Source organism: Papio anubis, chromosome 8 (assembly GCF_008728515.1).
Source record: "Papio anubis isolate 15944 chromosome 8, Panubis1.0, whole genome shotgun sequence".
Classification (NCBI taxonomy): domain Eukaryota; kingdom Metazoa; phylum Chordata; class Mammalia; order Primates; family Cercopithecidae; genus Papio; species Papio anubis.
The window spans coordinates 96951202-96976482 of record NC_044983.1 but is presented as its reverse complement, the minus strand read 5'-3'; the positions used below and the strand labels follow the sequence as shown (position 1 = coordinate 96976482).

Sequence of the window (25281 nt, the reverse complement as noted above, 5' to 3'; positions counted from 1 at the left end):
CTGTGACGATATCAAAGTTGGATCAACAGGTATGCCAGTAAAATGCTTTTATTATTTGCCTTATCTGGACCCACGCCATATTTCTCTTTAATTGCTCCTTTCATTTTCTTGGGTAATAATTATAAGGCTAACTTTTTAAATAAAATAAAATTGTTCCTCTGCTCTATGCAGATTTAACTAAACAGGTTAAGGCAAGTATCCCCAATCCCCGTCCTAGTCACCAGGTCTTGGTTTAGTTTATCAACCCAGGTCAGGAAGACAGATCTTATCCCGGTTGTTGCACTGATTATCTGGGGAGTCATGTGATATAGGCCAGTGAGCCTTCCTAGGCCCCAGTTTCCTTGTTTATTCGATAAATATGTTTGACTAGTTAATACAATAGGTGTATGTGTGTGATGCAGGGGTGAGGAGTGGCTTAACTATTTTGCAAGAAAAACCAGTAACTAGTTTCAATATCTTCTACGGTGAGTCTCTGACCCTATCCTAGTCACTAAAATCTGCCATTGTGGTCAAGGAGTCCTAGCCAGGGTGAAATGGAAGATCTGAAAAGTCCTCATGGCAGTGTGTAACAAATCAAAGTAATCATCCTTTGCAAGGCTCAGTAATACCTTTTCATACCCAACATGATGGGAACCTTCGCTTAGCCCACACTCATTTGGACTGCAGCATCTTAGTCAGCAAAATGGAGTAATAAAGTCTACAAATGAGAAATGACTTACTTCTTATGGAAACAGTCTTAAAATTATTTGGAAACACATACATTACTGTCTGTTTTTAAGTAATTTTTGGAGTCTTTAAGATCTATTCCCTGACTTCCCCTGCTTTGCTCTGCATCTCAGAGGTTGATTCTGCAAACTGCACTTTCCGGGTTAATGTGCCCTCTGACTCTGAGTTAAATTCTGCCAATGGGAGGCACTGGCAGGAGATCAGGAGGCAGAAAGAAGCCAGGACAGTTCTTCTCCTCCTTCTTGGCATTGAGAATGTCTCTGGCAGTGATTCTGCTGTGCTTTCATCTCCCATTGGAAAGCAGCTCTCTCTGTGGTCCCAGCTCCTGCTGGGTGGCTCCTCCAACACCCACCTCCTCCTCCCTTTGATTCTCCAGCCCTGCAGGTAATAGCTGAGTTGTCTCATTGTGCCTTCGGCCTCTCCAACCTTGGCAATGGACTCATGCCCAGTGAATTACTGGGCATGGGTGTTGCCTTCCAGACTGAACCCCGAGTGATGTGCCATCCAGGGGGCTGCTGGTCTGTACAGAACAGACCTCATGTTTAGGGGTATACAGACTCCTGGCAGATTCACTTCTTCTTTAAACAGTTCACTTGCCTGACCACCTAGCATTGCATACACCAGGCGTGTGTTGAAATGGAAAAAACACTGGACAGGGAACTAGAAACTCACTGTGTAGTCACGTGACCTTTGCCAAATGCCTTTAGGGTCACATGAGCTTGAGTTTATTTATGTCACAGGGATAAGAGTTCATCTGACCTGCTGACTGCCTATTAGGTTCAAATGGAGAGGCCATGAAAACACGTCTTAGGAATTGAAATGGTCATTGCAAATCTAAATATATGACTATGATTTTATGAGACACAGTTGACTTTCATAGAATAGAAAATGCTTTGCTCTCGCCTTAGCCTGATTTTGGTTACTCAGTCTGATCTGCACTAAATGTCCTGACGTAGACTCGTGCCTGGCACATCACAAGAGCTCTGTGGCTCCAGCTGTGATTACTGCGCCGGGCTCCCCTTGGCATCGAGACAACATGTCAGTTTATCAAGGATTATACAGGGAAGTCAAGGTCAACTTACCAATGTCAAGGACCCTCTGCTTTGCCGTATGCTGCCGAGAGTGCCAGTATTTCCAGTATTTGAGCTGTTCATCTCTGTTTTTGTCTTCACTGAAGACCACCATCACCACACTCTGCAGAGGGGAGAATCGTGGAGCTTACTTTTTGTTCAGTGCCTCTGTTGCCTCAGTCTCCAGTTCTGGAAGTTCTACCAGAGGTATTTTTGTGTCATGTTGCTTTTCTTGCTTTAGAAAAGCCCAGACAAGCTTGGTTGTATGTCTGTTTTGTTATAAAATGGACCTACTCAAAAAATGATTGAAAAATAAGAACAGCATGAAGGAAAAAAAAGAGTCCTACATCAGTTTTACCAGGAGGTTATAAACAACCAGATCAACCAATTATCAGCAAATGTATTATTTTGTGAGGTCAGCAGAAACCCACCCAAATTTTTTTTTGTTGCATTGGAAACAAGCATTCTTTTGAAATTTCTACTCCTTAAACATAAAATGTGATGCCATTTGTAAAGAAGCAAACATCTGTTTGTGGGCTAATGAAGTGCCTCAGGCTGGAATATCAAAATTAATGAGAAAAATACCAAGGAAATGAGGAAAATGCTAAAAGACAAATTCATACTGGTGAACATAGATCTAAACTACAGATATTTCATACACCGAAAAACACAAGAGCAACTATGATATCTATTTAAATCTAATGTGAATGTACTTTAAAAATGAGCTTGAGAAACTAATTATATCTTGCAGAAATAAGAATTCAAAACTCTTTTCAGTTCTAAATTATAAACAGCCTCATTAAACTAAATACACATTAATTCACCGTCACTTATGAAAAGGAAACAGTACCAAAAACAACCCTCTTCCAAATAAAACCCTTTAATTACAGTATCAGGAATACTTCTCCTCTCACTGCACATCCAAAACACTTCTTAGGCACCTTCCTACTGTTCCAGAAAAATATTTCATGGACTTTCATTCCTTAAGAACTTCTTAGGGCGGGGCTGGGTAACTCATGCCTGTAATCCCAACACTTTGGGAAACGGAGGTGGGAAGATCTCTTGAGTCCAGAAATTCAAGACCAGTCTGGGGAATATAGTGAGACCCTGTCTCTGCAATAAAATAAAATAAAATAAAACAAAATAAAATAAAAAGCCAGGCATGGTGGTGCACATCTGAAGTCCCAGCTACTTGGGAGGCTGAGACAGGAGGATCCATGAGGCTTCAATGAGTAGTGATCATGCCACTGTACTCTAGCCTGGGTGACAGAGCAAGACCCTGTCTCCAAAACCAAAACCAAAACAACCTTCTCCTTTGTAGCAGTTTACACATTAGTAGTCATTTACTTATTTACAATTATTCAGCCAATGGCAATGTCTTCCCAATTAACATCAAACTTAGCAAGGACAGAAACAGTGTCTGCCATTCACCCTGGCACTTGACGAATAATAGACAGTAAATACATGCTGGTGGCTGGCTGTCACTTCGAAATCTGGTTCTTGCCTAAAGTATGTGTAAACAATTTTTACACAAGAAAGCAGATGTTTGTTAGGAAAACCATGTAGAAATATGTATCCATATTGTTTCAAATTCACAAGCAGTGTGATCTTCAGAGGCACTGGATACATGACAACAAAGAAAACCATTCTCTGTGCTGGTGCAACTATGAGCTCAGCCAGCTTTTCATTCTACCCTCTGCCACGCCTCAAACTTTTCCATTTATGTGTAAAAGCTTACTGCGTGGCTTCCTGGTATTTACTTCAGTCTCAAAATAACAATAACATTTAAAGTAATATTTTTTCTGGCAAGTGTCTAAATTAGCATAAATAATGGCATATTCTTGGTATGGAAATTTATTTCTTCAATGATAAAGAAAAAAGCAGTTTGAAACTGTTGTTACCACGCCCTACATGCTTTGACTTGGAATGAAACACTGTTCTCAGAAATAAATGCTGGTAGGTTACAAACACATTTCTCCTTCTTGCCCCAGAGCTGGGGAGTAAGAAAGAGCCACTCTGAGGTGGCAACTTAGTCTCCAAGGGTGGAGGTTGAGGTCCTTACAAAAAAGGGGGGACTCTTCATTTCAGCCAAAATGGAACATAAAGAAATAAAATTTCCTTATTAAATTATTTTCATGATTTCAGCAAAGTAGAATTCTTGGGAAAGTCCCTGTACTCCAAACTCTTGTCATGACCTTAGAATACTAACCACCCACCATTTTTTCCAGGTTGATGATAATGGTGTTAAGAGGGTGTATACGAGTTATACTAACACTTGGAATTTATAAGGCTTAAAAAAAAAGCAAATTTATTCAGCGTCGTCTTACCAGATGCTCATATACGAGAGGGGGAGGATGTAATTTATAGGAAATATATCCAGAGAGAAATATATCCAGGCTAACATTTGCCTGCCTTCAGCCCTCCATGCTGCTTAACACAGCGCAACCTCATGGTAAAGAGAGTTGGGTTCAGGAGTCTGATGGCCTGGGGTGGATCCTGGTTCCCTTGCCTTTTAGCTATGTAACCTTGGCCAGTTACTAGCTTCTGAAACTTTATCACCCAGTTTCCTTATCTGTAATATCATAAAAACAATAGTACCTTTTTCATAGGGTTGTTGTCAGTTTCAATGAGTTACTAGACAGATGGTACCTAATACAGTACCTGGCGCTTGAAGATAATAAATATAAATTGTTATTTTATGACTCTTGCTATTATGATGATGATGGCATATTCTCCACCGCAGTCTTGACCACAGCGTTAGAACTTACTAATTCTCCTGATGGGCACACAACTTTCTCACTGCAGTGAGCTCAGCCTTGTGTGGAACCTGTGCCCCACCTGCACTGGGGGGTGTGCCTGAGTTGTGGCGCTGTAGGCACACCATGTGCTCCTTTCTTAAGTGTTCTGAAGTGGTTAGGAGGAGGGAGCTGTGACTAAAATAAGGTAGGCTGGGCACCATGGACACAACTGCATAAATCATTTTACAACAGATCAGGAAAATCCTTCCACCTCTTTTCAGAGCTGTGCTATCATTTTCCTTTTCAGTAGAGAAGGATTACCGGGCCTCTCCCTTCTTGGCAGTAGCACGTACGCCAGAAGCTGGCAGGCTTCCAGAGAAGGGAGAGCCAGTTGCATTTCCCACAAGTAGAACGAACACTCATGAATCTGAAAATTCCCCCAAGTGACTCCTGGTGGGGATCGTACCTCGTCTCTGGAACCCTGAGAAAGCACTGGGCTGCAGAAGGCTTTGAAACCGAGTTCCACCAGGCCCAGGGATTCAGAGTGAACTGCATTTTCCTTTATAGAATAGAACACAGCTCTTTCTCACCCACAGAGGGGTTCTGACTTACAGCTACTTGCTTGAAAAATTATGACCAATTGATTGAAAACAACCACAACAAGGAAGCACATAAGCAGTGAGTGAAGCGGGAAAATTCCTCGGATACAGTCAGACAGCATGTTCCAACCACGTCCCTTCCCTGGGGTTTACTGGTTACTCATTACAATGATAAACTACGAGCCGGTAAGTGCTCTTGCCCCAACCCTCTGACGTTCGTTCTAGAATTATTTATGTTGAAGGTTTTATCTTTTTTTCCATGCTATTCCACAAGGCTGTGAGGTAGCCATTCCATTCATTGGATTCCTTTGTACTTTATCTGAGAAATTTGGCCCCTACCCTGACTTTGCTGATGGGGTGTCGGAAGCATTTGTTGTCTCCGGTCTCACTGAGTGTTATGGCATAGAACTGTCCCTTGTTGAGGTAGGTCATGGGGCCCTCCCCCTGCTTCTGACGGAGGGATTTGGTGGCTTCCAGGGTGTACTGAAACGTGCCACTGTGAAAGAAAACAAACAGTGGTCAGATTCACTCACTTGGACATTTCTGCTTTTTTGACCAATTTCACATCAATAGCATTTCACATCAATATTAACCAATGTTTACTGTTTTAGAGACAAAACACAGCATATGGCAAAAGAGATGAGACCAGACCAAAGGTCATTGCTAGTACAACGTATATAACATTTCTAATAGTGGCCCATAAACCAGATGGTTTGGAAGGGGAGAAAGTCCACGATGTGCCTGGCCAATTGTGCAAGAAAACGCTCTACCAGGAGAACCCCTGGTAGATCTTAGCTGGCAATTAGGTAATGCTCGAAGCTTAAGAATGAATAGAATTTGCCATTTTTACCCTAACAACAAAACAACGCAATAAATAATTTTGTTCAGTTCATGTATATACCTAACCTTTTTTTGTTTTGTTTTGTTGTCTAACAAAGGTGTTACAGATAGCTGTATCTTACTATAAAGCATCTCAAAACATGAAAATCCAAAACTCAAACATTCACCTGAGAATCTAGTTCCCTAATAACAGGGAGTACTTTTTGTCTTTTGCTTCTTGCTTTCAAGCCTGCAGAACTCATGGTAGGGTTGTTCAAAATCAGGGGTTTGCAAATGATGGCCCATAGGCCAAATCCATCTCACTGCCTGTTTTTGTAAATAAAGTCTATTGGAACACAACTGCACTCACTTGTTTACATATTGTCTATGACTGCTTTCGTACTACAACAGCAAAGTTGAGTCGTTGTGGTAGAGATGATAGCCTGCTAAACCTCAAATTCTTACTCTCTAGTTCATTACAAAAAAAGTGTGCAGATCCCTGCTCTAAATAGTGTCCCTCATATTTTTTTAAAAACATGATATAATTTACAAAAGAAAAACACTAATTTTTCCCAACTTCGAAGAGAATATCAATTATTTAAAATAACACAACAGGTATGAACCACAATCATTTTTTGTTTAACACATTCATTCAGAAATATTTATTTCTGCCATACTGCAGGACAGCACACAGTGACAATCCACTAACAAACACTGCGTATTTTCTAGATCATCAGAAACTCTCCATTGAGTTTATATTTTTAGCTCTTTTATTTCAAAGTCTTTGGAAGGCTGGGCACAAAGACGACTCAAACTTTGTCTCTGAAAATGGTTTCCTGACAGGATTATGGGGGGTTCTTGCTTTCTATGTTAAATATTTCTGTAATGTTTTGTTTATTTTTGAACTTTTATGATGACAAAAAAATCTGAAGGGCAGAATAATATTCCTCTTTTATGATAAAAAAATCTTAGGCTTAAGCTAATAAACTAAGCAAATTCTGGAATATGTGTCTTAAAAGAAGTTGGGAAATAAATCATTCAAAACAGAACTGATTCCATTGTCATTTTGTCTGAAAAAGCAATTTCAATACAGTGCCATTGAATCATAGCATTTTAGACCCGGACAGGATATTAGGAATCACCTAGACCAGTAGCTTGCGTCTTGTCTAGGGCACAGACTGCTTTGAAAACATGAAGAAAGCAGTGAACTTTCCTTCCCAGATAAAGGCACTTATGAACATAAACGATTTTTAATATAATTTCAGGGATTTGTGTCCATCAAGCCTGCCCATAACACAGGATAAAAACCTGAGATTCAGCCCACCTTCCTCATTTCGCAGCTAAGGGGAGGCGAAGAGACGTGCTCACTCTGCTGGACCATGGCAGCAGTGGAAAGAGAAACTAGGTCAAGTCACTGGTAGGTCCTTGCTCTTCCCACTAGCCTAGCAGCTGCTGACATGGTGCTTTGGATTTACAGCATGCAAATTAGACTTTTATTCCCACATTTTAGAAGGCAATTTCAAGTCCAGTCTTCCCTGCCTCCTGCTTCCTGCCCCATCTCCACAACACACTCCAAATTCTAAATAAGATGATCTGGGAAGGATGAGTGGGGAGCCTGAGATTGGAACCAGAGGACTTTAAGAGGAAACCAAGAGAATGGAAGAGGGCCATATGCATAAAAGCAAAGGGGCAAGAAACATAGTGGGAGATGGGATTTTAAGTAAAGAGGGACCAAAACATAGAGGGCCCTGATGACCTTCATAAGGAATTTGAGTTCAATTCTGCCTGAAATGATGAAATATTTGGTAAGTTTTGTAAATGGGGGAGATAAATTCATTTCTTGCCACTTTCTCCCTCTCTTTTTATTTTTTTAAATGTAATGGCGTCTTACTGTGTTGGCCAGGCTGGTCTTGAACTTCTGAGCTCAAGTGATCCTCCCACCTCAGCCTCCCAAAGTGCTGGATTACAGGCATGAGCCACCACGCCCAGCTGCCATTCTCTGCTGTCTTCAGACATGAGCATAACCAAGGTCTTAAAACATGACTCTTCTACCTGGAATGTTCTTAATCTTCCTTCTTTCCTTAGAAAACACCTGCTATTAACCCTTCAAGATGCAGCTCAAATGCCACTTCCTGTGAATATTTGCCCTCAACCCCACACACCTTCCTACTCCCACACACATGTGCAGGACTATAGGTCCATTTAACTCTGTTTATATATCTCCATAGCAGGACTCATTTCTTAGCAAATGTTTTTCAATTTGTCTGTCATCACATTTGTCTCCTCCAAAAGTGTATGGACCTCTTGTAAGGGGAGATTATATCTTATCCCCAATCCTACTCACACTGCTGCACATGGAAGGCACCTGAGTGCATGATAGCTGGTAGCTGGCTATGTGCACAGTGGAACAAAAAAGAAGTGTTGGCAGGGAGATCCAATGTATTGCAATAGCTCAGGAGAAAGTTGACAAGGATAATTTGGAAAAGAGATGACAAGTGGAACAGACAATTCAGCATTTGGCAAGTGCTGAGAAAGTCCAACATGAAAGAAGCCAAATCCTTTACCTCTAGCTGGGGTGGCTTGGAAAATGGCTACATCATTAGCCACAATAGGAAATAAAAGCAGAACACTAGGTGTGAAACAAGTGGAAGAGGAGGGAAAGAAGAAAAAAAGATAGAGCTTCATATTACACTTGTTGGGCTGGAAGCATATGAGTATGAGGTTCAGAGGAACACCTAAGAAGGAATGTCTAACCAACAGAAGGAAGAAAAGGGGTGTAGGCCCCAGAAAATTGGTCAATACTGGAAATAATGATATAGAAGTCCTTTGTATAAAGAAAAAAGCACTGAGGCAAAGGAAATCACACTGTTCTGTAAAAGTTTACAAAGAAAAAAGGTTTAAAGGTATAACTTGAAGGTATACTTAAAAGGTTATCAGTTAATCAGTTTCTAAGGATGCATCTCCTGGTAACTCACCTTGATGTCTGATCATACATGTACTCCTCAGCCCCAACTGAAGCACTCCGAAATTTCTGCAAAATATGAGTCATCGGAATTAAAACAAGTAGGTAAGTCATTATGCAAAAATGATAATAATAATAAATGTATCCCAACTATTTTATTCTCTCACTAGAAAAGAAAGCTATATATTTGATATTATGTTTTCAACTACAGCAAATGTAGTCATAGAACTCACCTATCACTTCCTCACTTAGAGCTACACTCAACAGAAAATACATTTGTGCTTTGTATGTTATTCACGTGTTCACAGGTGTTCCTATAGTGTTTGAGATACTGGAAGCTGTTTCCTCAAATACATAATACATCTCTGCCATTTGCTATTGTTTCCAACACTTATTCCAAATGTCACAGATTCTGAATTAACAGAACATGAATTACACAGAGATTATATAGCACAGCAAAAAGCAATACAGTAGAATGGTTAAGAACATAGTTTCTGGAGCAAGATTGTATAGGGTCAAGTTCTAGCTCTTTTACCTCCTACCTATATAAAATGAGTCAAATGCTATATTTTCTTCATCTATAAAATTTCTATTTGTAATAAATAGAAGAATTAAATAAGTTTTAAAAAGTACTAAGAATAAGCTGGGCATGGTGACTTATGCCTGTAATCCTGCACTTTGGGAGGCTAAGGCAGGAGAATTGCTTGAAGCCAGGAGTTTCAGACCAGCCTGGACAATAAAGCAAGACCTGTCTTGACAAAAAATAAAATAAAATAAAATTAGCTGTATGTGGTGGCTCATGCCTGTAGTCCCAGCTACCCAGAAAGTTGAGGCGGGAGCATCGCTTAAGGCCAAGAGTTCAAGGCTGCAGTGAGCTACCATCACGTCACTTGAGTCCAGCCTGAGCAATAGGCTGGAGTGCCTATTAAGACCTTATTTTCTTTAAAAAAAAAAAAATAAAGTTACTAAGAATAGAGCCTGGTACATAGTGAGCACTATGCACATGTATAAATACTATTATAAAGTAATAGTTTGACCCTATTCAGTGTCCTTCTCTAAGGATCTTCATTATCACAATATTGTAAGAGTAGGTTTTCTGGGGAAACTAAGTTTAGTATTACACACAAAGAAGCTTGGGTCTCAAGATGTTCAATTGTATGTACAGTGCATATAGGATGTGCTTTGCTACGTTTTAGAACCTTTTCAAAAGTAGATGACCAAAAGCCCTAATTCTTGATCTGAAGTGAATATTGTAGAATATGGATGAAAAAGCATTTCACTGACCACATATCTTGTTCTTTCACTATGACCATTTTTCAAGTGTCTCGTCTTAAGAAATAACCTTCTTGTCTCTCATTTCTGTGCAATAAACTTACATTCTTTGACCAGCATTTCAAGGGTTTCCTTCTAAAGGAGAAATGTTATCACAGCTATTTTCCAAACTTCCTCACAACCCCTAACCATCATCTCTGGAATTCAGCATACCTTATATCATAGTTTCCATACATATTTATGATCCTTCTTCTTATCCAGTCTTACTCCTTGAATTCAAGAAGATGATCTTCCCTTCGAACTTTACCCAGACGAATCCCATGAACATTGCCCAAATACTTGTTGGCTGATTAAATAATCACGACAGAGAATCAAAGGTACAGATTTGTGTTTCTTTTGCAATCAATTAGGTAATCAGCAAAGCATTCAATGGGAATTTTCTGGGGCTTCACCATCTGCTTTGGTGCCAGAAGAAACACACAATTATATATGACACTGTCCTGGCCTCAGAGAGATAAAAATTGGTCGAGGGGATGGAATACATTCACGTTAAAAAAAAAAAAACTGAAATACAGCAAATGACTACATATGAAAGTCTATGTTGAATCATCATTCATTCATGTGTCTTGACTGGAAAAGCATAGAATGGGCATTGCCAGGAAAGGAAGATCAGCAAAATTATAGGGGGATTTCATAGAGCTGGTGAGCTTCACTCTGACCCTTGGAAGCCAAAGATAGCCTGGATTAACTGAAGGAACTGAGAGAAAGTAACCCAAGCAAAAGAGAGCCACCGTGAGTCAAGACAAAAATGATGAGTACAAATGTGGTGCATACATGAGACCAAGGACACAGGCCTTGCTTGGTTATTTAGTAGGAACTTGAAAATTTAGGTCTTGGTGCCCAATATGATAGCCCCTAGCTCCATGTGCTATTTAAATTTAAGTTGATTAGATTGAAATACATTTAAACTTTCGGTTCCTCAGTCAACTAGCCACATTTCAAGTACTACATTCACACATTGGCTAGTGACTAACGTTGGATAGTATTAAAAAATTTTTCCATCATTGCAGAAGGTTCTACTGGACAGACTGATTTAGGAAAATGTATTTACATTTAATATGGTCAGGATTTAGAAAATTTTGGAGTAGGAAGGTAATATGATGAAAAAAATATTTAAAGGAGTGACTTGGAGACACAGATGCATTTCCAAAGTCTTTGCTTGAAGGAATATGCAGTAACCCATAAAAACCATGGTGAATCAGCATTAGTATACATGGCAAGAGTGGATTACCATCCATGCCATAGATTTCTGCAGTCTGAGGATAGGCTAGCCTCCTAAAGCATATTGGACTTGTAAATTCTGTGGTTCTAATTCCCCAGATTGCGCGAGAAGGTGTGATACTACAAATCTTCAGACTCAGAAAGATTCAACTACGTGCTGGCTGAAATACAGAATCCCACTTCAATGCATGAATGCATGAGGATAAGAACTGTGAAAAACTAAACATACATATACACCATGGAATACTATGCAGCCATAAAAAAGGATGAGTTTGTGTCCTTTGTAGGGACATGGATGCAGCTGGAAATCATCATTCTCAGCAAACTATCGCAAGAACAGAAAACCAAACACCACATGTTCTCACTCATAGGTGGGAACTGAACAATGAGATCACTTGGACTTGGGAAGGGGAACATCACACACCGGGGCCTATCATGGGGAGGGGGGAGGGGGGAAGGATTGCACTGGGAGTTATACCTGATGTAAATGACGAGTTGATGGGTGCTGACGAGTTGATGGGTGCAGCACACCAACATGGCAGAAGTATACATATGTAACAAACCTGCACGTTATGCACATGTACCCTAGAACTTAAAGTATAATAATAATAAAAATAAAATAAAATAAAATAAAATAAAAAAAGAAAAAAATAAACGTTTTTCCTAGTTCCATGTTATAGGAGTGGTGACTACTGTAGTTACCATGTTACAAGCCTAGATATTATTTTTCATTAAGCTGAAAATTTTTTCTTCAATTCTGTTACATTATCTTTATAATTTTAAAAGAATTAAATGGATAGTGTACCTAGAAAACATCACCATCCTTTAGATGAGACCTGATTACATTGATGGGTTATATGGCTATAAATGAATTAGTATTAGGAATTAGAACCAAAATGCTCAGGTCGTTCTGGATACAGTTATCAAGTTTCCACAGTTGTTTGGAGACCTATTAATATAATTTGTAGGATGCCAAAAGGCAGTCAGACAGCCAAGGCAGTCAGACAGTATTTTACTGTGACTTGATATAGTGCATCTATAAATTTGAACTCAGAAAAATGATAGTAAAGAAGGTATGATAATATATATTTGATAGATTACTCTTAAAGGACCTTGGACATCAGGCAATCATAAACATATTTAAATCTCAAATATTAGAATTCTGTTCTTTCTCTTGTGTTGTGGAAACGAGCTATCTGGTAAGAATATGTCTCAAAAAGACAATGTTTCTTTAACTGTATGGAAATCACAAATTGCTAAACCATTTCTTGTCTTTGACTAGCCACTAATTTTTTAGGTCCCATCATTTATTCATTCACTCTTTCAATAAACATTTACTGAACATTTACTTTATATCAGGCACTGTGCTCAGTGCTACAGATACAGTGGTGAACAAAAGGAGAATATGTCTCTGCTCTCATGAAGCTTCTGGTCAAGTAGGAAAAAACACTAATCAAACAATTGTTTATTTTTAAAAACTACATTCTGTGTGCAGGCATTCTGAAGAAGAGCAACAGTTCTATATAAGCTCATCACACTCACTGCTATGAGAAAGCGAAAATTGGCACCACTGGCAGTCAACCTTAATGTTCCTAACAGAGTGCAATGCTTCCAGAGAAACATGGATAAGGTCGACAGGAGGTAAGCAGTGCTTCCAACAGAGCCCCAGAAGATAATAACACAATAACAAGGTGAATAATGCTCCCTCCTTCTGAACAATGATCATGAGATATCCAGTTGCTGGGTGTCCCTACATCTTGACAGTATCCAATTCAGAGCTGGTTGTCACTTCTGTAATCCCTCCTTGGACTCATCCAGCACATGACCAAACATTATGAAGAGCTTTCAACTCTCCCTGACTGAGATGCTGTTAAGGGTCTCCTGCTGAGGCAGGCTAAATAAGTGTAACTTTGACTACGGATGTGTTTGTGGTCGTCTCCGGGGTGGTGGATTTAGATACAAAGAAAACTGACTCCAGCAGGAATTGGAGTGACAGAAAAAAAAAAGGGCTTCCCTAAGGAAGTTACACAGAAGGAAGGGTATAGAAAGGTAGTAAAGAATACTCTAGGGCAGTATTGTCCAATAGGGTCTTGTACAACAATGGAAGTGTTCTATATTTTCACTGTCCAGTATGGTAGCCTCTAGCTGCATGTACATGTAAAACATAGTGGGACTGATGGACTGAATTCTTAATTTTATTTCATTTTAATAATCACACATGGCTAGTGGCTATGGTATTATACAGCTCAGTTCTAGCCCATGGACCAACATACACATAGGTCCTGAGTCAGAAGGGGGCATGTGAGGCTCACAGAACCTATTGGAGCCTAGAGCAGAGGATAGAAGGAGGAAAGTTGTATGAGAAAAGATGGGAGAAGCATTGGAGACACAGACTCCGCAGTGCCTCGTAAACCCGTTAAAGACTTAGATCTTTAACTGGGCTCAGTGGCTTATGCCTGTAATCTCAGCACTTTGGGAGGCCGAGGTGGGCAGATCACTTGAGGTCAGGAGTTCAAGAACAGCCTGGCCAACAAGGCAAAACCCTGTCTCTACGAAAAATATAAAAATTAGCTGGGCATGGTGGTGCCACACCTGTAGTCCCAGCTACTCCATAGGGTGAGGTAGGAGAATCGCTTGAACCCGGGTGGCGGAGGTTGCAGTGAGCTGAGATAGCACCAGTACAGCCTGGGCAACAGAGTAAGACTCCATCTCCAAAAAAAAAAATTTAGATCTTTAATCCTAAGAGCAGTGGGATCTAAGTGAGGGGGTGGAATGATCAGATTTCCATATTGAAAAGACTATCACAGGTACAGTGTACAAAAGCTGAAATGGCAGTATTAGAGGCCAGAGATAGTGACAGCTTGGGCCTGTATGGTGAAGTACAGTGGAGACAAATGGATGAATTTCAGAGATGTTAAGAATGTAAAATTGATAGAATTGATAATGGATTAGATGAACTGAAGGAAGAGCTTGAGCAACCAGAAGGATGGCAGTGCCACTTAGGAAGGTGGAGAGCACAAGGGGAACATGGGGGAGGATCATAAGTTAGACGGGATAAGTAAAAAAATCAAATGGGCAGTTAGATATAATAAAGATTATTAGTTCAGAAGAGAGGACCAGGCTGGAGAATAAAATTGGAAGGTCTTTTGGACACAGATGATAACTGAAGCTGTGGACATGAAGCCAAGAGCATTTGCAAGAGGGAAGAGTGATCAACAGTGTCAAATGGTGCTGCAAAGTTAAATAACAGCTTTAACAGAACTGGGATGTTCATAGATGTTCTATGCATGAGGTGGGTAAATGCCCTGTTAATCTAAAAAATGCGTGATCTAGTCTTATCAACTTCGACTACATATAGAGAGATTTAAATCCTCCTAAGGTATAAAATGTGTATGCCAGAGATTTTCTAAAATTTTGCTTGATGTTAAAACACATTAACAAAATGATAGAAATTTGGTGTTATCATAGCCACTGCATCATATGTTTAAGATAAACATAATAAAACTGTGCATTAATCAGAAGTGAAGCCATGTTCCAATTTAGTAGATGAATCAACATCTTTGAGATTTTATCCTTTAAATGTGTGGGGGATAATGGACTACCAGTTGTCAATCAATCAAGTTGGATAGGGTTTAGATCCAGGATCACTTCCAGTTTCAGACTAGATGAATATAAAATCAATGGACTAATGATCATACATCTATCCAGATAATGACAAATAGTCATTCTTTGCTTTCATTTCAAGATGCTCTGCAAACTATGTTAATTCTACAAATAATGTGCCTGGAGTTGAATTATGAACATCAGACACAGTAGAGCTGTCTGATATTCACTCATAAATAATTCTCAATTCTTGAGCACATGGGAGGACTAATGGGAGAATTAAACTTCTTGGCACTCTTGCAGTTAGGTTGATCATGTGGCTAGTTCTAGCCAATGAAATGTGAGATGGTGCAGTTGCGCCGCTTTCAGGTCAGCTAGTCAATATGACTAAAGTCAGTAAAGTATGACTTTACTAGTCAGTATGCCATCTCCACAGCCTCCCTTCCTCTGCTGGGGAGATACTAGAAACCACACATAGAGATGATAATGTCACAAGATACAGGGCCCCTGGATTCCTGAGTCACTAATTGGAAGAGAGCTGTACAGACATGCATCAGTATTTTTATTAGCAAGAAATAACATTTTATTGTATTAAATCACTGAGATCTTGGTGTTCCTTTGTTCGTAAACCAGAAACTATTGTTAACTAACTTATAGAAAACTGTAGTACAGAATAAACAAATTCTTCCTTCCATTTTGATTTCTTATTACGATTACATATCTATATGATTTTTGATAAAAATCTTTCCATCTTTTAATTTTTAAATGTTTCTTAAAACATTTTTGGTCTTAATTACCACTCCATTGTACATTTATCAACTATACTCTTTGCTTATTAATGGCATGATCTTCGGTTTGTTTCTTAACCTCTCTGAACCTCTGTCTCTTCATTTGTAAAATGGGAAAAATAATGCACCTTCTTTGCAGGATAGTAGTAAGGATTAGATGTAAAATGAGTAAGCCTTGGTCCCTGACACAGAGTAGAACTCAGTAAATGGCATCTAGCATTATTTGCCTTCACACATACAGACAGATTGTAAGCTTCTAGCAGAAACTAGGCATGCCTTTTGCCCTAAGCTTCCACATCACCACGGTGCCTAATACCCAGTATAAATCAACACGTACTTGCCAAAAGTTATTACAAAGAGGATGTAGAATAAAAGATAGATCAAATTAGCTAAAATTCATCCATTAAAGTACCTTTTTTTTTTTTTTTTTTCTGAGACAGGGCCTTGCTCTGTCACCCAAGCTGGAGTGCAGTGGCATGATCATAGCTCGCTGCAGCCTGAACTTCCTGGACTAAAGCAATCCTTCCATCTCAGCCTCCCAAGCAGCTCAGACTACAGGTGCATGCCACAACATCTGGCTAATTTATTTCATAGTTTTGTAGAGACAGGGTCTCACTATGTTGCCCAGGCTAGTCTTTAATTCATGGGCTCAAATGATCCTCCTGCCTCTGCCTCCCAAAGTGCTGGGATTATAGGCATGAGCCACCACTCCCAGGCTAAAGCACTTTTAATGCTACCACTGTCTTTTCAAAAATCCCAGCCTGAGTTAAAACAAACTACTCCCTTCCCTGCTACACTACACATGCACATGCACATGCACACAGAAGAATTGGGATCAAATGGCAAAATAAATTTGATTATTCAACAAGGGCTCTAGATATTTTAATAGTTTGCCTAGAATAAACGAGTTTAGACAAATTTTCCTTAATGAAATTTTCTTGGTGAAAGTACTCTGAAATCACTTAATCTTATAACCAGTTGGCAATGAAATAGCTAACGATCATAGTAGGTCATTCAATTTAATTTACATCAGGCTGAAATACAATATGCCATGTAAACACTGATTTCCAAGACAAGGAAAGCAGCTCAACCAAAATCAGTGGGAATAGTCTTTATACTTAGTTTCTGGTATGTTTCTTTACTTTCTCATCTACTTCAAAATAAAGCCCAAAATACAATAGCTTCCTTTCACAAGACTCTTTATCTACAATACAAACATAACTGATAACACATCCCCAAATAGCATGATGATTCCGTTGACATTGGACCACGTCCATACACTATTCTGTGACTAATGGAATATTTCTACACTGTGTGAGAAAATACATCAGTGGCAATCTTTTGGTGAAAAAGCATGTACCTCACATGGGATCGTGGAGTGATAATTTCAGTTATTTGCTTTTCTACAGAAGCACCCCTGACTACTTGAGAGCAAATCAAATAATCAACAATACCAAAGACTCTACAAGATCCTTCACTCAGTTTAAAAAAAAACAAAGAAAGAAAGTTTATTAACTATTTTAAGCAGTATGATACAGGAAGCTAAGAAAGGTAATTTTAAGACCATTTTTTAAATTTCAAGGGCATTGAAAGTTTGATTATAAAGCTACCAGAGCCCAAGAAATACGACAGCCTCTTAAGGACAAGAAATTTATCATATGTCACTTTTGTCACTCCCTTATTCCACAGAATATAGCAGGCACTCAGAAATGACTGGTGCCAGGAGTGGCAGGGCTGCTAGTGCAACTTCTATGACCTAGTATAGAAGAGTTGCTCTCGGCAACTTTGCAGAGAGCTAGTCCCTGCTCACCAACCTTTTGTACTCTTTGCTTACCTGAAAGATTAAAAAAAAAAAAAAATCTGAGATGGACCAAGGACAGTCAGATATTTTTTAAAAGAGTTTGGTGAATCACTGTCTTAAGCAATGGAACTATTGAGAATTAGAAGGCCCCAGTCTTCTCTGAGTGTGTAGTCATATGGTTAAGGATTTAGGTCCTGAAACCAGATAGCTTAGGTTGAGTCCTATCTCTCCCACTTACTGCTAAATGACCATGAGCATACTTATGCTCTCTGATCCTCAGTTTCCTCATTTAGAATATAGAGATGACAATAAGAGTACCTACCACAAAGGGCTTTTGTGAGGCTTATATATCACTTGGGATGACGCCCAGCACATAGTGAGTACCCATCAAATGTTCATTATTTTTAAATATTATTACTTAAAGATAAAATCTCAAGCTCAGGTAGCTGCATTTTTCCCCAGTGGAAATTAAATAGGCAGCAGGTTAAAGATATTATCATGCTGCCACTACACTTGCTCCTTTTTAGGAAATTGGAAAACCACACATTCTCTCCTTCTGCCATTGTCTTTTATTGGCTCAGGTGGGCTGGAAAATAGGGAACCAATGACCCTCATCTTGAATGCAGAGGCAGTGCTTCTAAACAGTGAAGAAGCTGATCTGAACTAATAAAAATACACATTACATATTCTAGGTCAAAATTTGGAAAAGGTACCAACAATTATATCATAAATTGCTGTTTTACCAAGATCCCAAGGCAATTCAATGAATACAAGATCATCTTTTTAACAAACCGTGCTGGAATGAAACCAGTATGGCTGGATATCAGTATGGACAAAAGGGTCTCAATCCTTACCTCACACCATATATGAAAATCACATCACCTCTCAAGCTTGGTGTTTGGTTGGTGCATATTAAGAAGTGTTATTTTTGTTCGGGACCCATCTACCCTGGCCATGGGATGATGTTCATCCACAATAATTGCAAGGTGTTCAGATTTTGCAAATCTAAATGCCATAAAAACTTTAAAAAGAAGTGCAATCCTCACAAAGTTAGGTGAACCAAAGCATTCCAGAAAGCAGCTGGTAAAGAGCTTACAGTGTATAATTCATTTGAATTTGAAAAACGTGAAAATGAACCTATCAAATACCAGTGAGAACTATGGAATAAAACTATTGATGCAATGAAAAGAGTTGAAGAAATCAAACAGAAACGCCAGGCTAAATTTATAATGAACAGATTGAAGAAAAATAAAGAGCTACGAAGTTCAGGCTGTCAAAGAAGTTAAGCAAAACATCCATCTTATCCGAGCTCCCCTTGCAGGCAAAGGGAAGCAGTGGGAGAGAAAATTGTATAACAGTTACAAGAGGATGTGGACGTGGAAGATGCCTCTTAGAAATCTCTGTAACCATTTCTTTTATGTACATTTGAAAATGCCCTTTGGAGACTTGGAACTGCTAAATTATTATTTTTTACATAAAGTCACTTAAATGAAAAGTGATTAAAACATATCTTTCCTACATTTCCATCTACAAAACATCAGATATTACGGATGTTAGATTGCATCTCAGTGTTAAATTTTTACTGATAGATGTACTTATGTAAATCATGAAAATTCTACTTATAACTATAGAAGTGAATTGTGGATGTAAAATGGTTATGCCATTTGGATAATGGCACTAGGCAGCATTTGTATAATAACTAATGGCAAAAATTCATGGCTAGTGATGTATAAAATAAAACATTCTTTGCAGTAAAATATTCCCTTTATTAATGTTACAGAAGGGGGATACAACAAGGAACTAACAATTTGTATGACAGTGTCAAATGTTATTTTGATTTTAGTATTTCCTATTTGGTTTATTGCATCTTAGAAGAGCATAATGACATTGTTTGATTAAACCTAATTATGCTGGACTGTTTTGACCTGGTTTAACCCTTCTGATAGGTAGTTGTGGATGTTGGGGATGAGAACTGAATAATCTTTGCTGGAATGACACTATACTCTAGAATTTCCACTTTGGAGAATGCTCAGTTCTAACTTGTGATTTCTGATAGAACAAACTTTATTTTTCTAGCCCAGTAATGATCTAGAAGCAGAGGAATCCTAGTGCCTTTTTAAAGTTATTATGTGGTTTTCTTTTAAAAAGCTCCTGTATTTGGAAAGTAGAATTTATAGGTACAACATCTGTTCATTATTTGCACATAAAATAAAATCATTTAAAAAGGAAAAAAAAATTACTTCAAAATGAATCAGAAACCTACATGAAAGACATAAAACTAATAAACATCTACAGAAAAACAGAAAAACAAAAAAAGTGTGTGACATTGGATTAGGGAAAGATTTCTTAAATGATATAACAAATGTATAAACTATAAAAGACAACATTAATAAAGTAGACTTAATCAGATTAAATACTGTCACTCATGGAAAGATATAGTTAAGAAAACAAAAAGGCTAGTGAACTGCAAAATATGTGACTAACGAAGGGCCTATATTCACATTATATAAAGAACTCTTACAACTTAATAAAAGGAAGAAAACTCAATTTAAAAATTGGACAAATAATTTGAACAGACACTTCACAAAGGAAGTTATAGGAAGGGCCAAATAAGTACATGAAATAATGTTCAACATCACTACATTTTAAAAAAATGCAAATTCAAAGCACAATGAGACACTATCACATATCCACTAAAAGATCTAAAGTTTAAAAGTTACCAAGTTTTGGCAAGTGTGTGGAAAACAGGGATAGTACCTTATAAAGTTAACTATACATGAGCCACAAGGCCTAGCAATTCCAGCTCTAGGTATTTACTCGAGAGAAATGAAAGCATATGTCCACTTTAAAATATAAACAGGAATGTCTATAGCAGCATTTTTCATAATAGCCAAAAACTGGAAGCAACTATATGTCCATCAACTAGTGACTAGCTATAGTGATATACACTCACTATGAACTACTACTCAGCAATTTTAAAAAACAACTATTAAAACAAGCAACAAGGCTGGGCACAGTGGCTCACCTCCATCCCAGCACTTCGGGAGGCAGAAGCAGGTGGATCACCTGAGGTCAGGAGTTCAAGACCAGCCTGGTAACATGGTGAAACCTTGTCTCTACTAAACACACACACACACACACACACACACAAAATTTAGCCAGGCATGGTGGCACATGCCTGTAATCCCAGCAACTCGGGAGGCTGAGGCAGGAGAATCGCTTGAACCAGGGAGGCAGGGTTGCAGTGAGCCAAGATCTTGCCACTGCACTCCAGCCTGGGCGACACAGTGAGACTTCATCTCAAAAACAAACAAAAAACAAGCAACAACATAAATGAATCTCAAAAATATGCTAAGCAAAAAAAAAGGCAACATAGAAGACAATATCCTCTATCACTTCATTTACATGAAATTTTAGCTAAGGCAAAACTACAGTGACAGTAGGCGGATCCATGCTCTCCAAATGCAAGGCGAGCAGGCAAGGCTTCAAGTGCAAAGAGGTTCAAGGAAATTTTCAGGGCAAGGGAACTTTCTATACCTAGATTCTCACGTTGGTTTCAAAACTGTATACAATTACCAAAATTCTCAACTGTGCACTTAGAACTTCTGAATTTAAAACAAACAAGCTAAGTTAGTCCTATGAGCTCCTAAGAATCCATATTCTCTATTTGTAAGGTAGAAAGAACGCACACATACACACACTTAATTATTGATAATGCAAATTCTCCTTCTTGAGTATTCCATCAGACAAGGTTTTTTAAAACTTTATTGGCTTGTTTTGCTTTGTTTTGAGATGGAGTTTCGCTCTTGTCACCCAGGCTGGAGTGCAGTGGCATGATCTCGGCTAACTGCAACCTCCGCCTCCCGGGTTCGAGTGATTCTCCTGCCTCAGCCTCCCAAGTATTTGGGATTACAGGCACCTGCCACCATATCTGGTTAATTTTTTTTTTTTTTTTTGTATTTTTAGTAGAGACAGGATTTCACCATGTTGGCCAGGCTGGTCTTGAACTCCTGGCCTCGATCTACCTGCTTCAGCCTCCCAAAGTGCCGGGATTACAGGCATGAGCCACCGCATCCGGCCAAAATTATGCTGTATTTTAAAAAGGAATGGACAAGTCCTACCTTTAGCTACCTACCATTTGGAAGGTTATAAACTGGAAAAGATCAAGGTGAAAACTTTACAAAGCAGAAGTTTCCAAATAAACTTCTCTTAATTCCTCACAAATATTTAATCTTAAGACTAAAATGAAAACAAAGAAATCCATCATCTAAGAACCAAGAAAAATAGAAATATTCCTCCACACACAAACACATAGATAGGTTTATTAACACCTGTTTAGAAAGAATGCCAGACTACCAACAAACACACCTTTTAAAAAACTAATTGAAACTAAAACTTACTGTTTAATGCATTTATCACACTTTGAAAGGAAATAGCAAAAAAATTAGCTAGGGGCTCTGGGTTTGAGTTCCGGCCATCGATGGAGCCTGGGACTCACCTCTGTGGCTGCGTCCTTGAAGCTCTCGCTGTACGTGCTGTCCGGGGTGCTGCGCTGGTCGTCCTTGAGATAGGCGCTATGGGTGGCCAGCGAGGGCACGTCATACTGAGTCTGTTCAAAGATAACCACTCGTTGCTCTTCCCCATCTCCCCGGGGATAGTGCACAGGTGGGGCCATGAAAACTGGTGTGAAATCTTCAGCTTTCACCACTGTGATTCCCGACACCGGGATGATGGCAGAGCTCTCAGGGAAGCTGATGCTGTACTGTTCCCGCTTGGAATTCTCCAGGTGATCTTGATTTAGGGAAAGGTTCACTGGAACAGTCTTTAGGACTTGCACTCGGTTTTCTCCTCCACTCAAATTACTCTGGGCTTCACTGGGGCCAAGGCAGTTTCTGTGTGTTCAAACCCGCCCCCGCAACATAATAGAATTAGAAAAATCACCATTCGGCAATTCCTAATAAAATAACCAATGCAGGCAATAATCATTGAATGCTAATGTCATTAAGGGACGGGGAGCTGGCAAACTTCACAACGAAACGCAATGGGATCCTTGCTTCACTAAAAGTAGGATCACGAGTAAGCCATGCGCCCTCTGGTATCATGCAACCTGAAATACTCAGTCTCACTGTAAAAAAACAAACAAAAACAAAATGAGGCCTGTAGCGGTGCCTCACGCCTGTAATCCCAGCACTTTGGGAGGCCGAGGCGGGTGGATCACCTGAGGCCAAGAGTTCAAGACCAGCCTGGCCAACGTGGTGAAACCCCGTCTCTACTTAAAAAATACAAAAAATTAGCTGGAAGTGGTGGTGCATGCCTGTAATTCCAGCTACTTGGGAGGCCGAGGCAGGAGAATCACTTGAACCTGGAGGTGGAGGTTGTGGTGAGCCGAGATCATGCCATTGCACTCCAGCCTGGACAACAAGAATGAAACTCTGTCTCAAAAAAAAAAAAAAAAAACCTGACTCTAGGTCTAATCAAGCCTTCATATCTAACTTTCAGTCTTAGGAAATACAGGAACACAAAGAATGACTTAAACAACATCAAAAAGAAGCAATCAGACAAACCAGAATGCAGCACATCCTACTGACCTAAATTTGTCAATAAGTCAAAGGCATGAAAAAAGGAGGAAGGGTGGGAGAAGCGTTCTAGATTAACAGAGATTTAAAAGTCATAAAAATCAAGTATGACGAGTAGCTCTTGTTTGGATCCTGACCTGAACAAACCAAAAAGGCATTTGTCAGGCAATGGGAATTTTGAGGCAATTGAATATGGACTGGGAATTGGGTGATATTAGGAAGTATTGTTGTCGGGCGCAGTGGGTCACGCCTGTAATCCCAGCACTTTGGGAGCCCAAGGCAGGCGAATCACCCGAGGTCAGAAGTTCAAGACCAGCCTGGCCAAAATGGTGAAACCCTGTCTCTACTAAAAATACAAAATTAGCTAGGCACAGTGGCTTGAACCTGTAGTCTCAGCTACTCAGGAGGCTGAGGTGGGGGAGGGACAGAGTGAGAATCCGTCTAAAAAAAAAAAAAAAAGTATTGTTAATTTTAGTTAGGGGTGATAATGATTTTGAGCTTATGTAATAAAATGTTCATTTTTATTTTTTAGACATACAGAAGTAGTTAGAGGATAACTAATATGATGATATGACAGGGATTTATTTTAAATACTATTGCAATTTGAAAAAAAGAAAGGAAAGGAAAGAGAGAAAAGGTCAATATTAAGCAGATATTAAGCAGTGGCAAAAATGTGTCATTGTTGAACTGGAGAATGGGATGGGTATTCGGGGGCTTTATTACACTATTCTCTGTACTTCTGTATATGTTTGAAAATTTTACCAAAAAGTTAGTTTTAAAATACAAAAAGAAAAAAGCAGGAGGAGGACAAACATGGTAATTTGAAGGATTGAGGAGTGGGGAGGATATTTTTACCATTCTGTGGGCACCTTAAAGGAGAAATAAGATAATGAGAATTTATCATTCAAATATTTTCACCAAACTGAGAAAGAACATGAGCTCATTGACGTCCTTAGCACTGAATTCCTTTGGGGGCTTTAGGAAGTGGTGTAGCTTGGCTTATGTAAAATAAAATCTCTCAGATCTCAGACCTCCTGGGTGGTACAGAGATAAAGGAAAGGATGTAGAAAATTAATTCTTGCCAGACTAGAATAAAGTACTTTCATCTATACTAAAGAAGTCTAGGAGAGAGCAGAAACAAATAAGAACTCATGAATAGAAAATTATTGTTGACAGCAAAATGATTTTATTAGCCAAGTCCCTCTGGTCAGTGTAATTTTGGGGCCACCTCTCACTAATTTATGGATTCTTCTGAGTAATATGGCGAGAAAATATATCTTTTGCCCCCTCTCTGATGCCTGGGTTGTTTGTTTATTTCTGTTTTTTATCCAGCATGTGCTTTCTGGGACTTTCTGGCATCTCTCATTGCGAGGAATATTTTCTTAAAATTGGCTCTTCTGGGGCTGGGTGTTGTGGCTCATACCTGTAATCCCAGCACTTTGGGAAGCCAAGGCAGGAGGATCACCTGAAGTCAGGAGTTCAAGACTAGCCTGACCAACATAAAGAAACCCCATCTCTACTAAAAATACAAAATTAGCCAAGCATGGTGGCGCATGCATGTAATACCAGCTACTCAGGAGGCTGAGGCAGGAGAATCGCTTGAACCCAGGAGGCGAAGGTTGCGGTGAGCTGAGATCATGCCATTGTACTCCATCCTGGACAACAAGAGCGAAACTCCGTCTCAAAAAAAAAAAAAAAAAAAAAATTTCTTCCAAGAACTGGGCTATCCTGGCTCCTGTGTATAAAGAAGGAAGCCCATTAGCCTTTGAGCTTGCCTAACTGTGAAGCAGGACTTGATATTTTCAGCTTTGATTTTTCAGATGAAACTTCGAAGTGAAACTTGCAAAAAGAATTTCTCCACATGAACACAGCAAATAGAAAAATATTTAAGATACCTAAAACTTTATTTGTAGGAAGAAATAAGTCTAGAAAATAATTTCCTAAGGAGTAAAATCACAAGTCTACACACTTTCTGGCCTTAAGTAATGACCTGGTTTCGTGATCAAATCAATAGCGTGAACCTGTACATAAGAAATAGTGAAAATT

At 39.1% G+C, this 25281-nt stretch overlaps 1 protein-coding gene and 1 pseudogene across 2 annotated transcripts in view; one reads left to right on the top strand and one right to left on the bottom strand.

The window, feature by feature from the left end:
* The window catches only part of GRHL2 (grainyhead like transcription factor 2), a 184672-nt gene that overhangs the window by 93425 nt on the left and 65966 nt on the right, over nucleotides 1-25281 (bottom strand). For both annotated transcript variants that reach the window (XM_003903037.5, XM_009213448.4), the window contains exons 4-7: nucleotides 22158-22551; nucleotides 8928-8983; nucleotides 5473-5629; nucleotides 1809-1920 (exon numbers count right to left, since the gene is read on the bottom strand). In XM_003903037.5, the coding sequence (XP_003903086.1) occupies nucleotides 1809-1920; nucleotides 5473-5629; nucleotides 8928-8983; nucleotides 22158-22551 (719 nt within the window). The remainder of the gene's footprint in view (nucleotides 1-1808; nucleotides 1921-5472; nucleotides 5630-8927; nucleotides 8984-22157; nucleotides 22552-25281) is intronic.
* On the top strand, nucleotides 18526-19053 carry LOC116276432 (annotated as a pseudogene).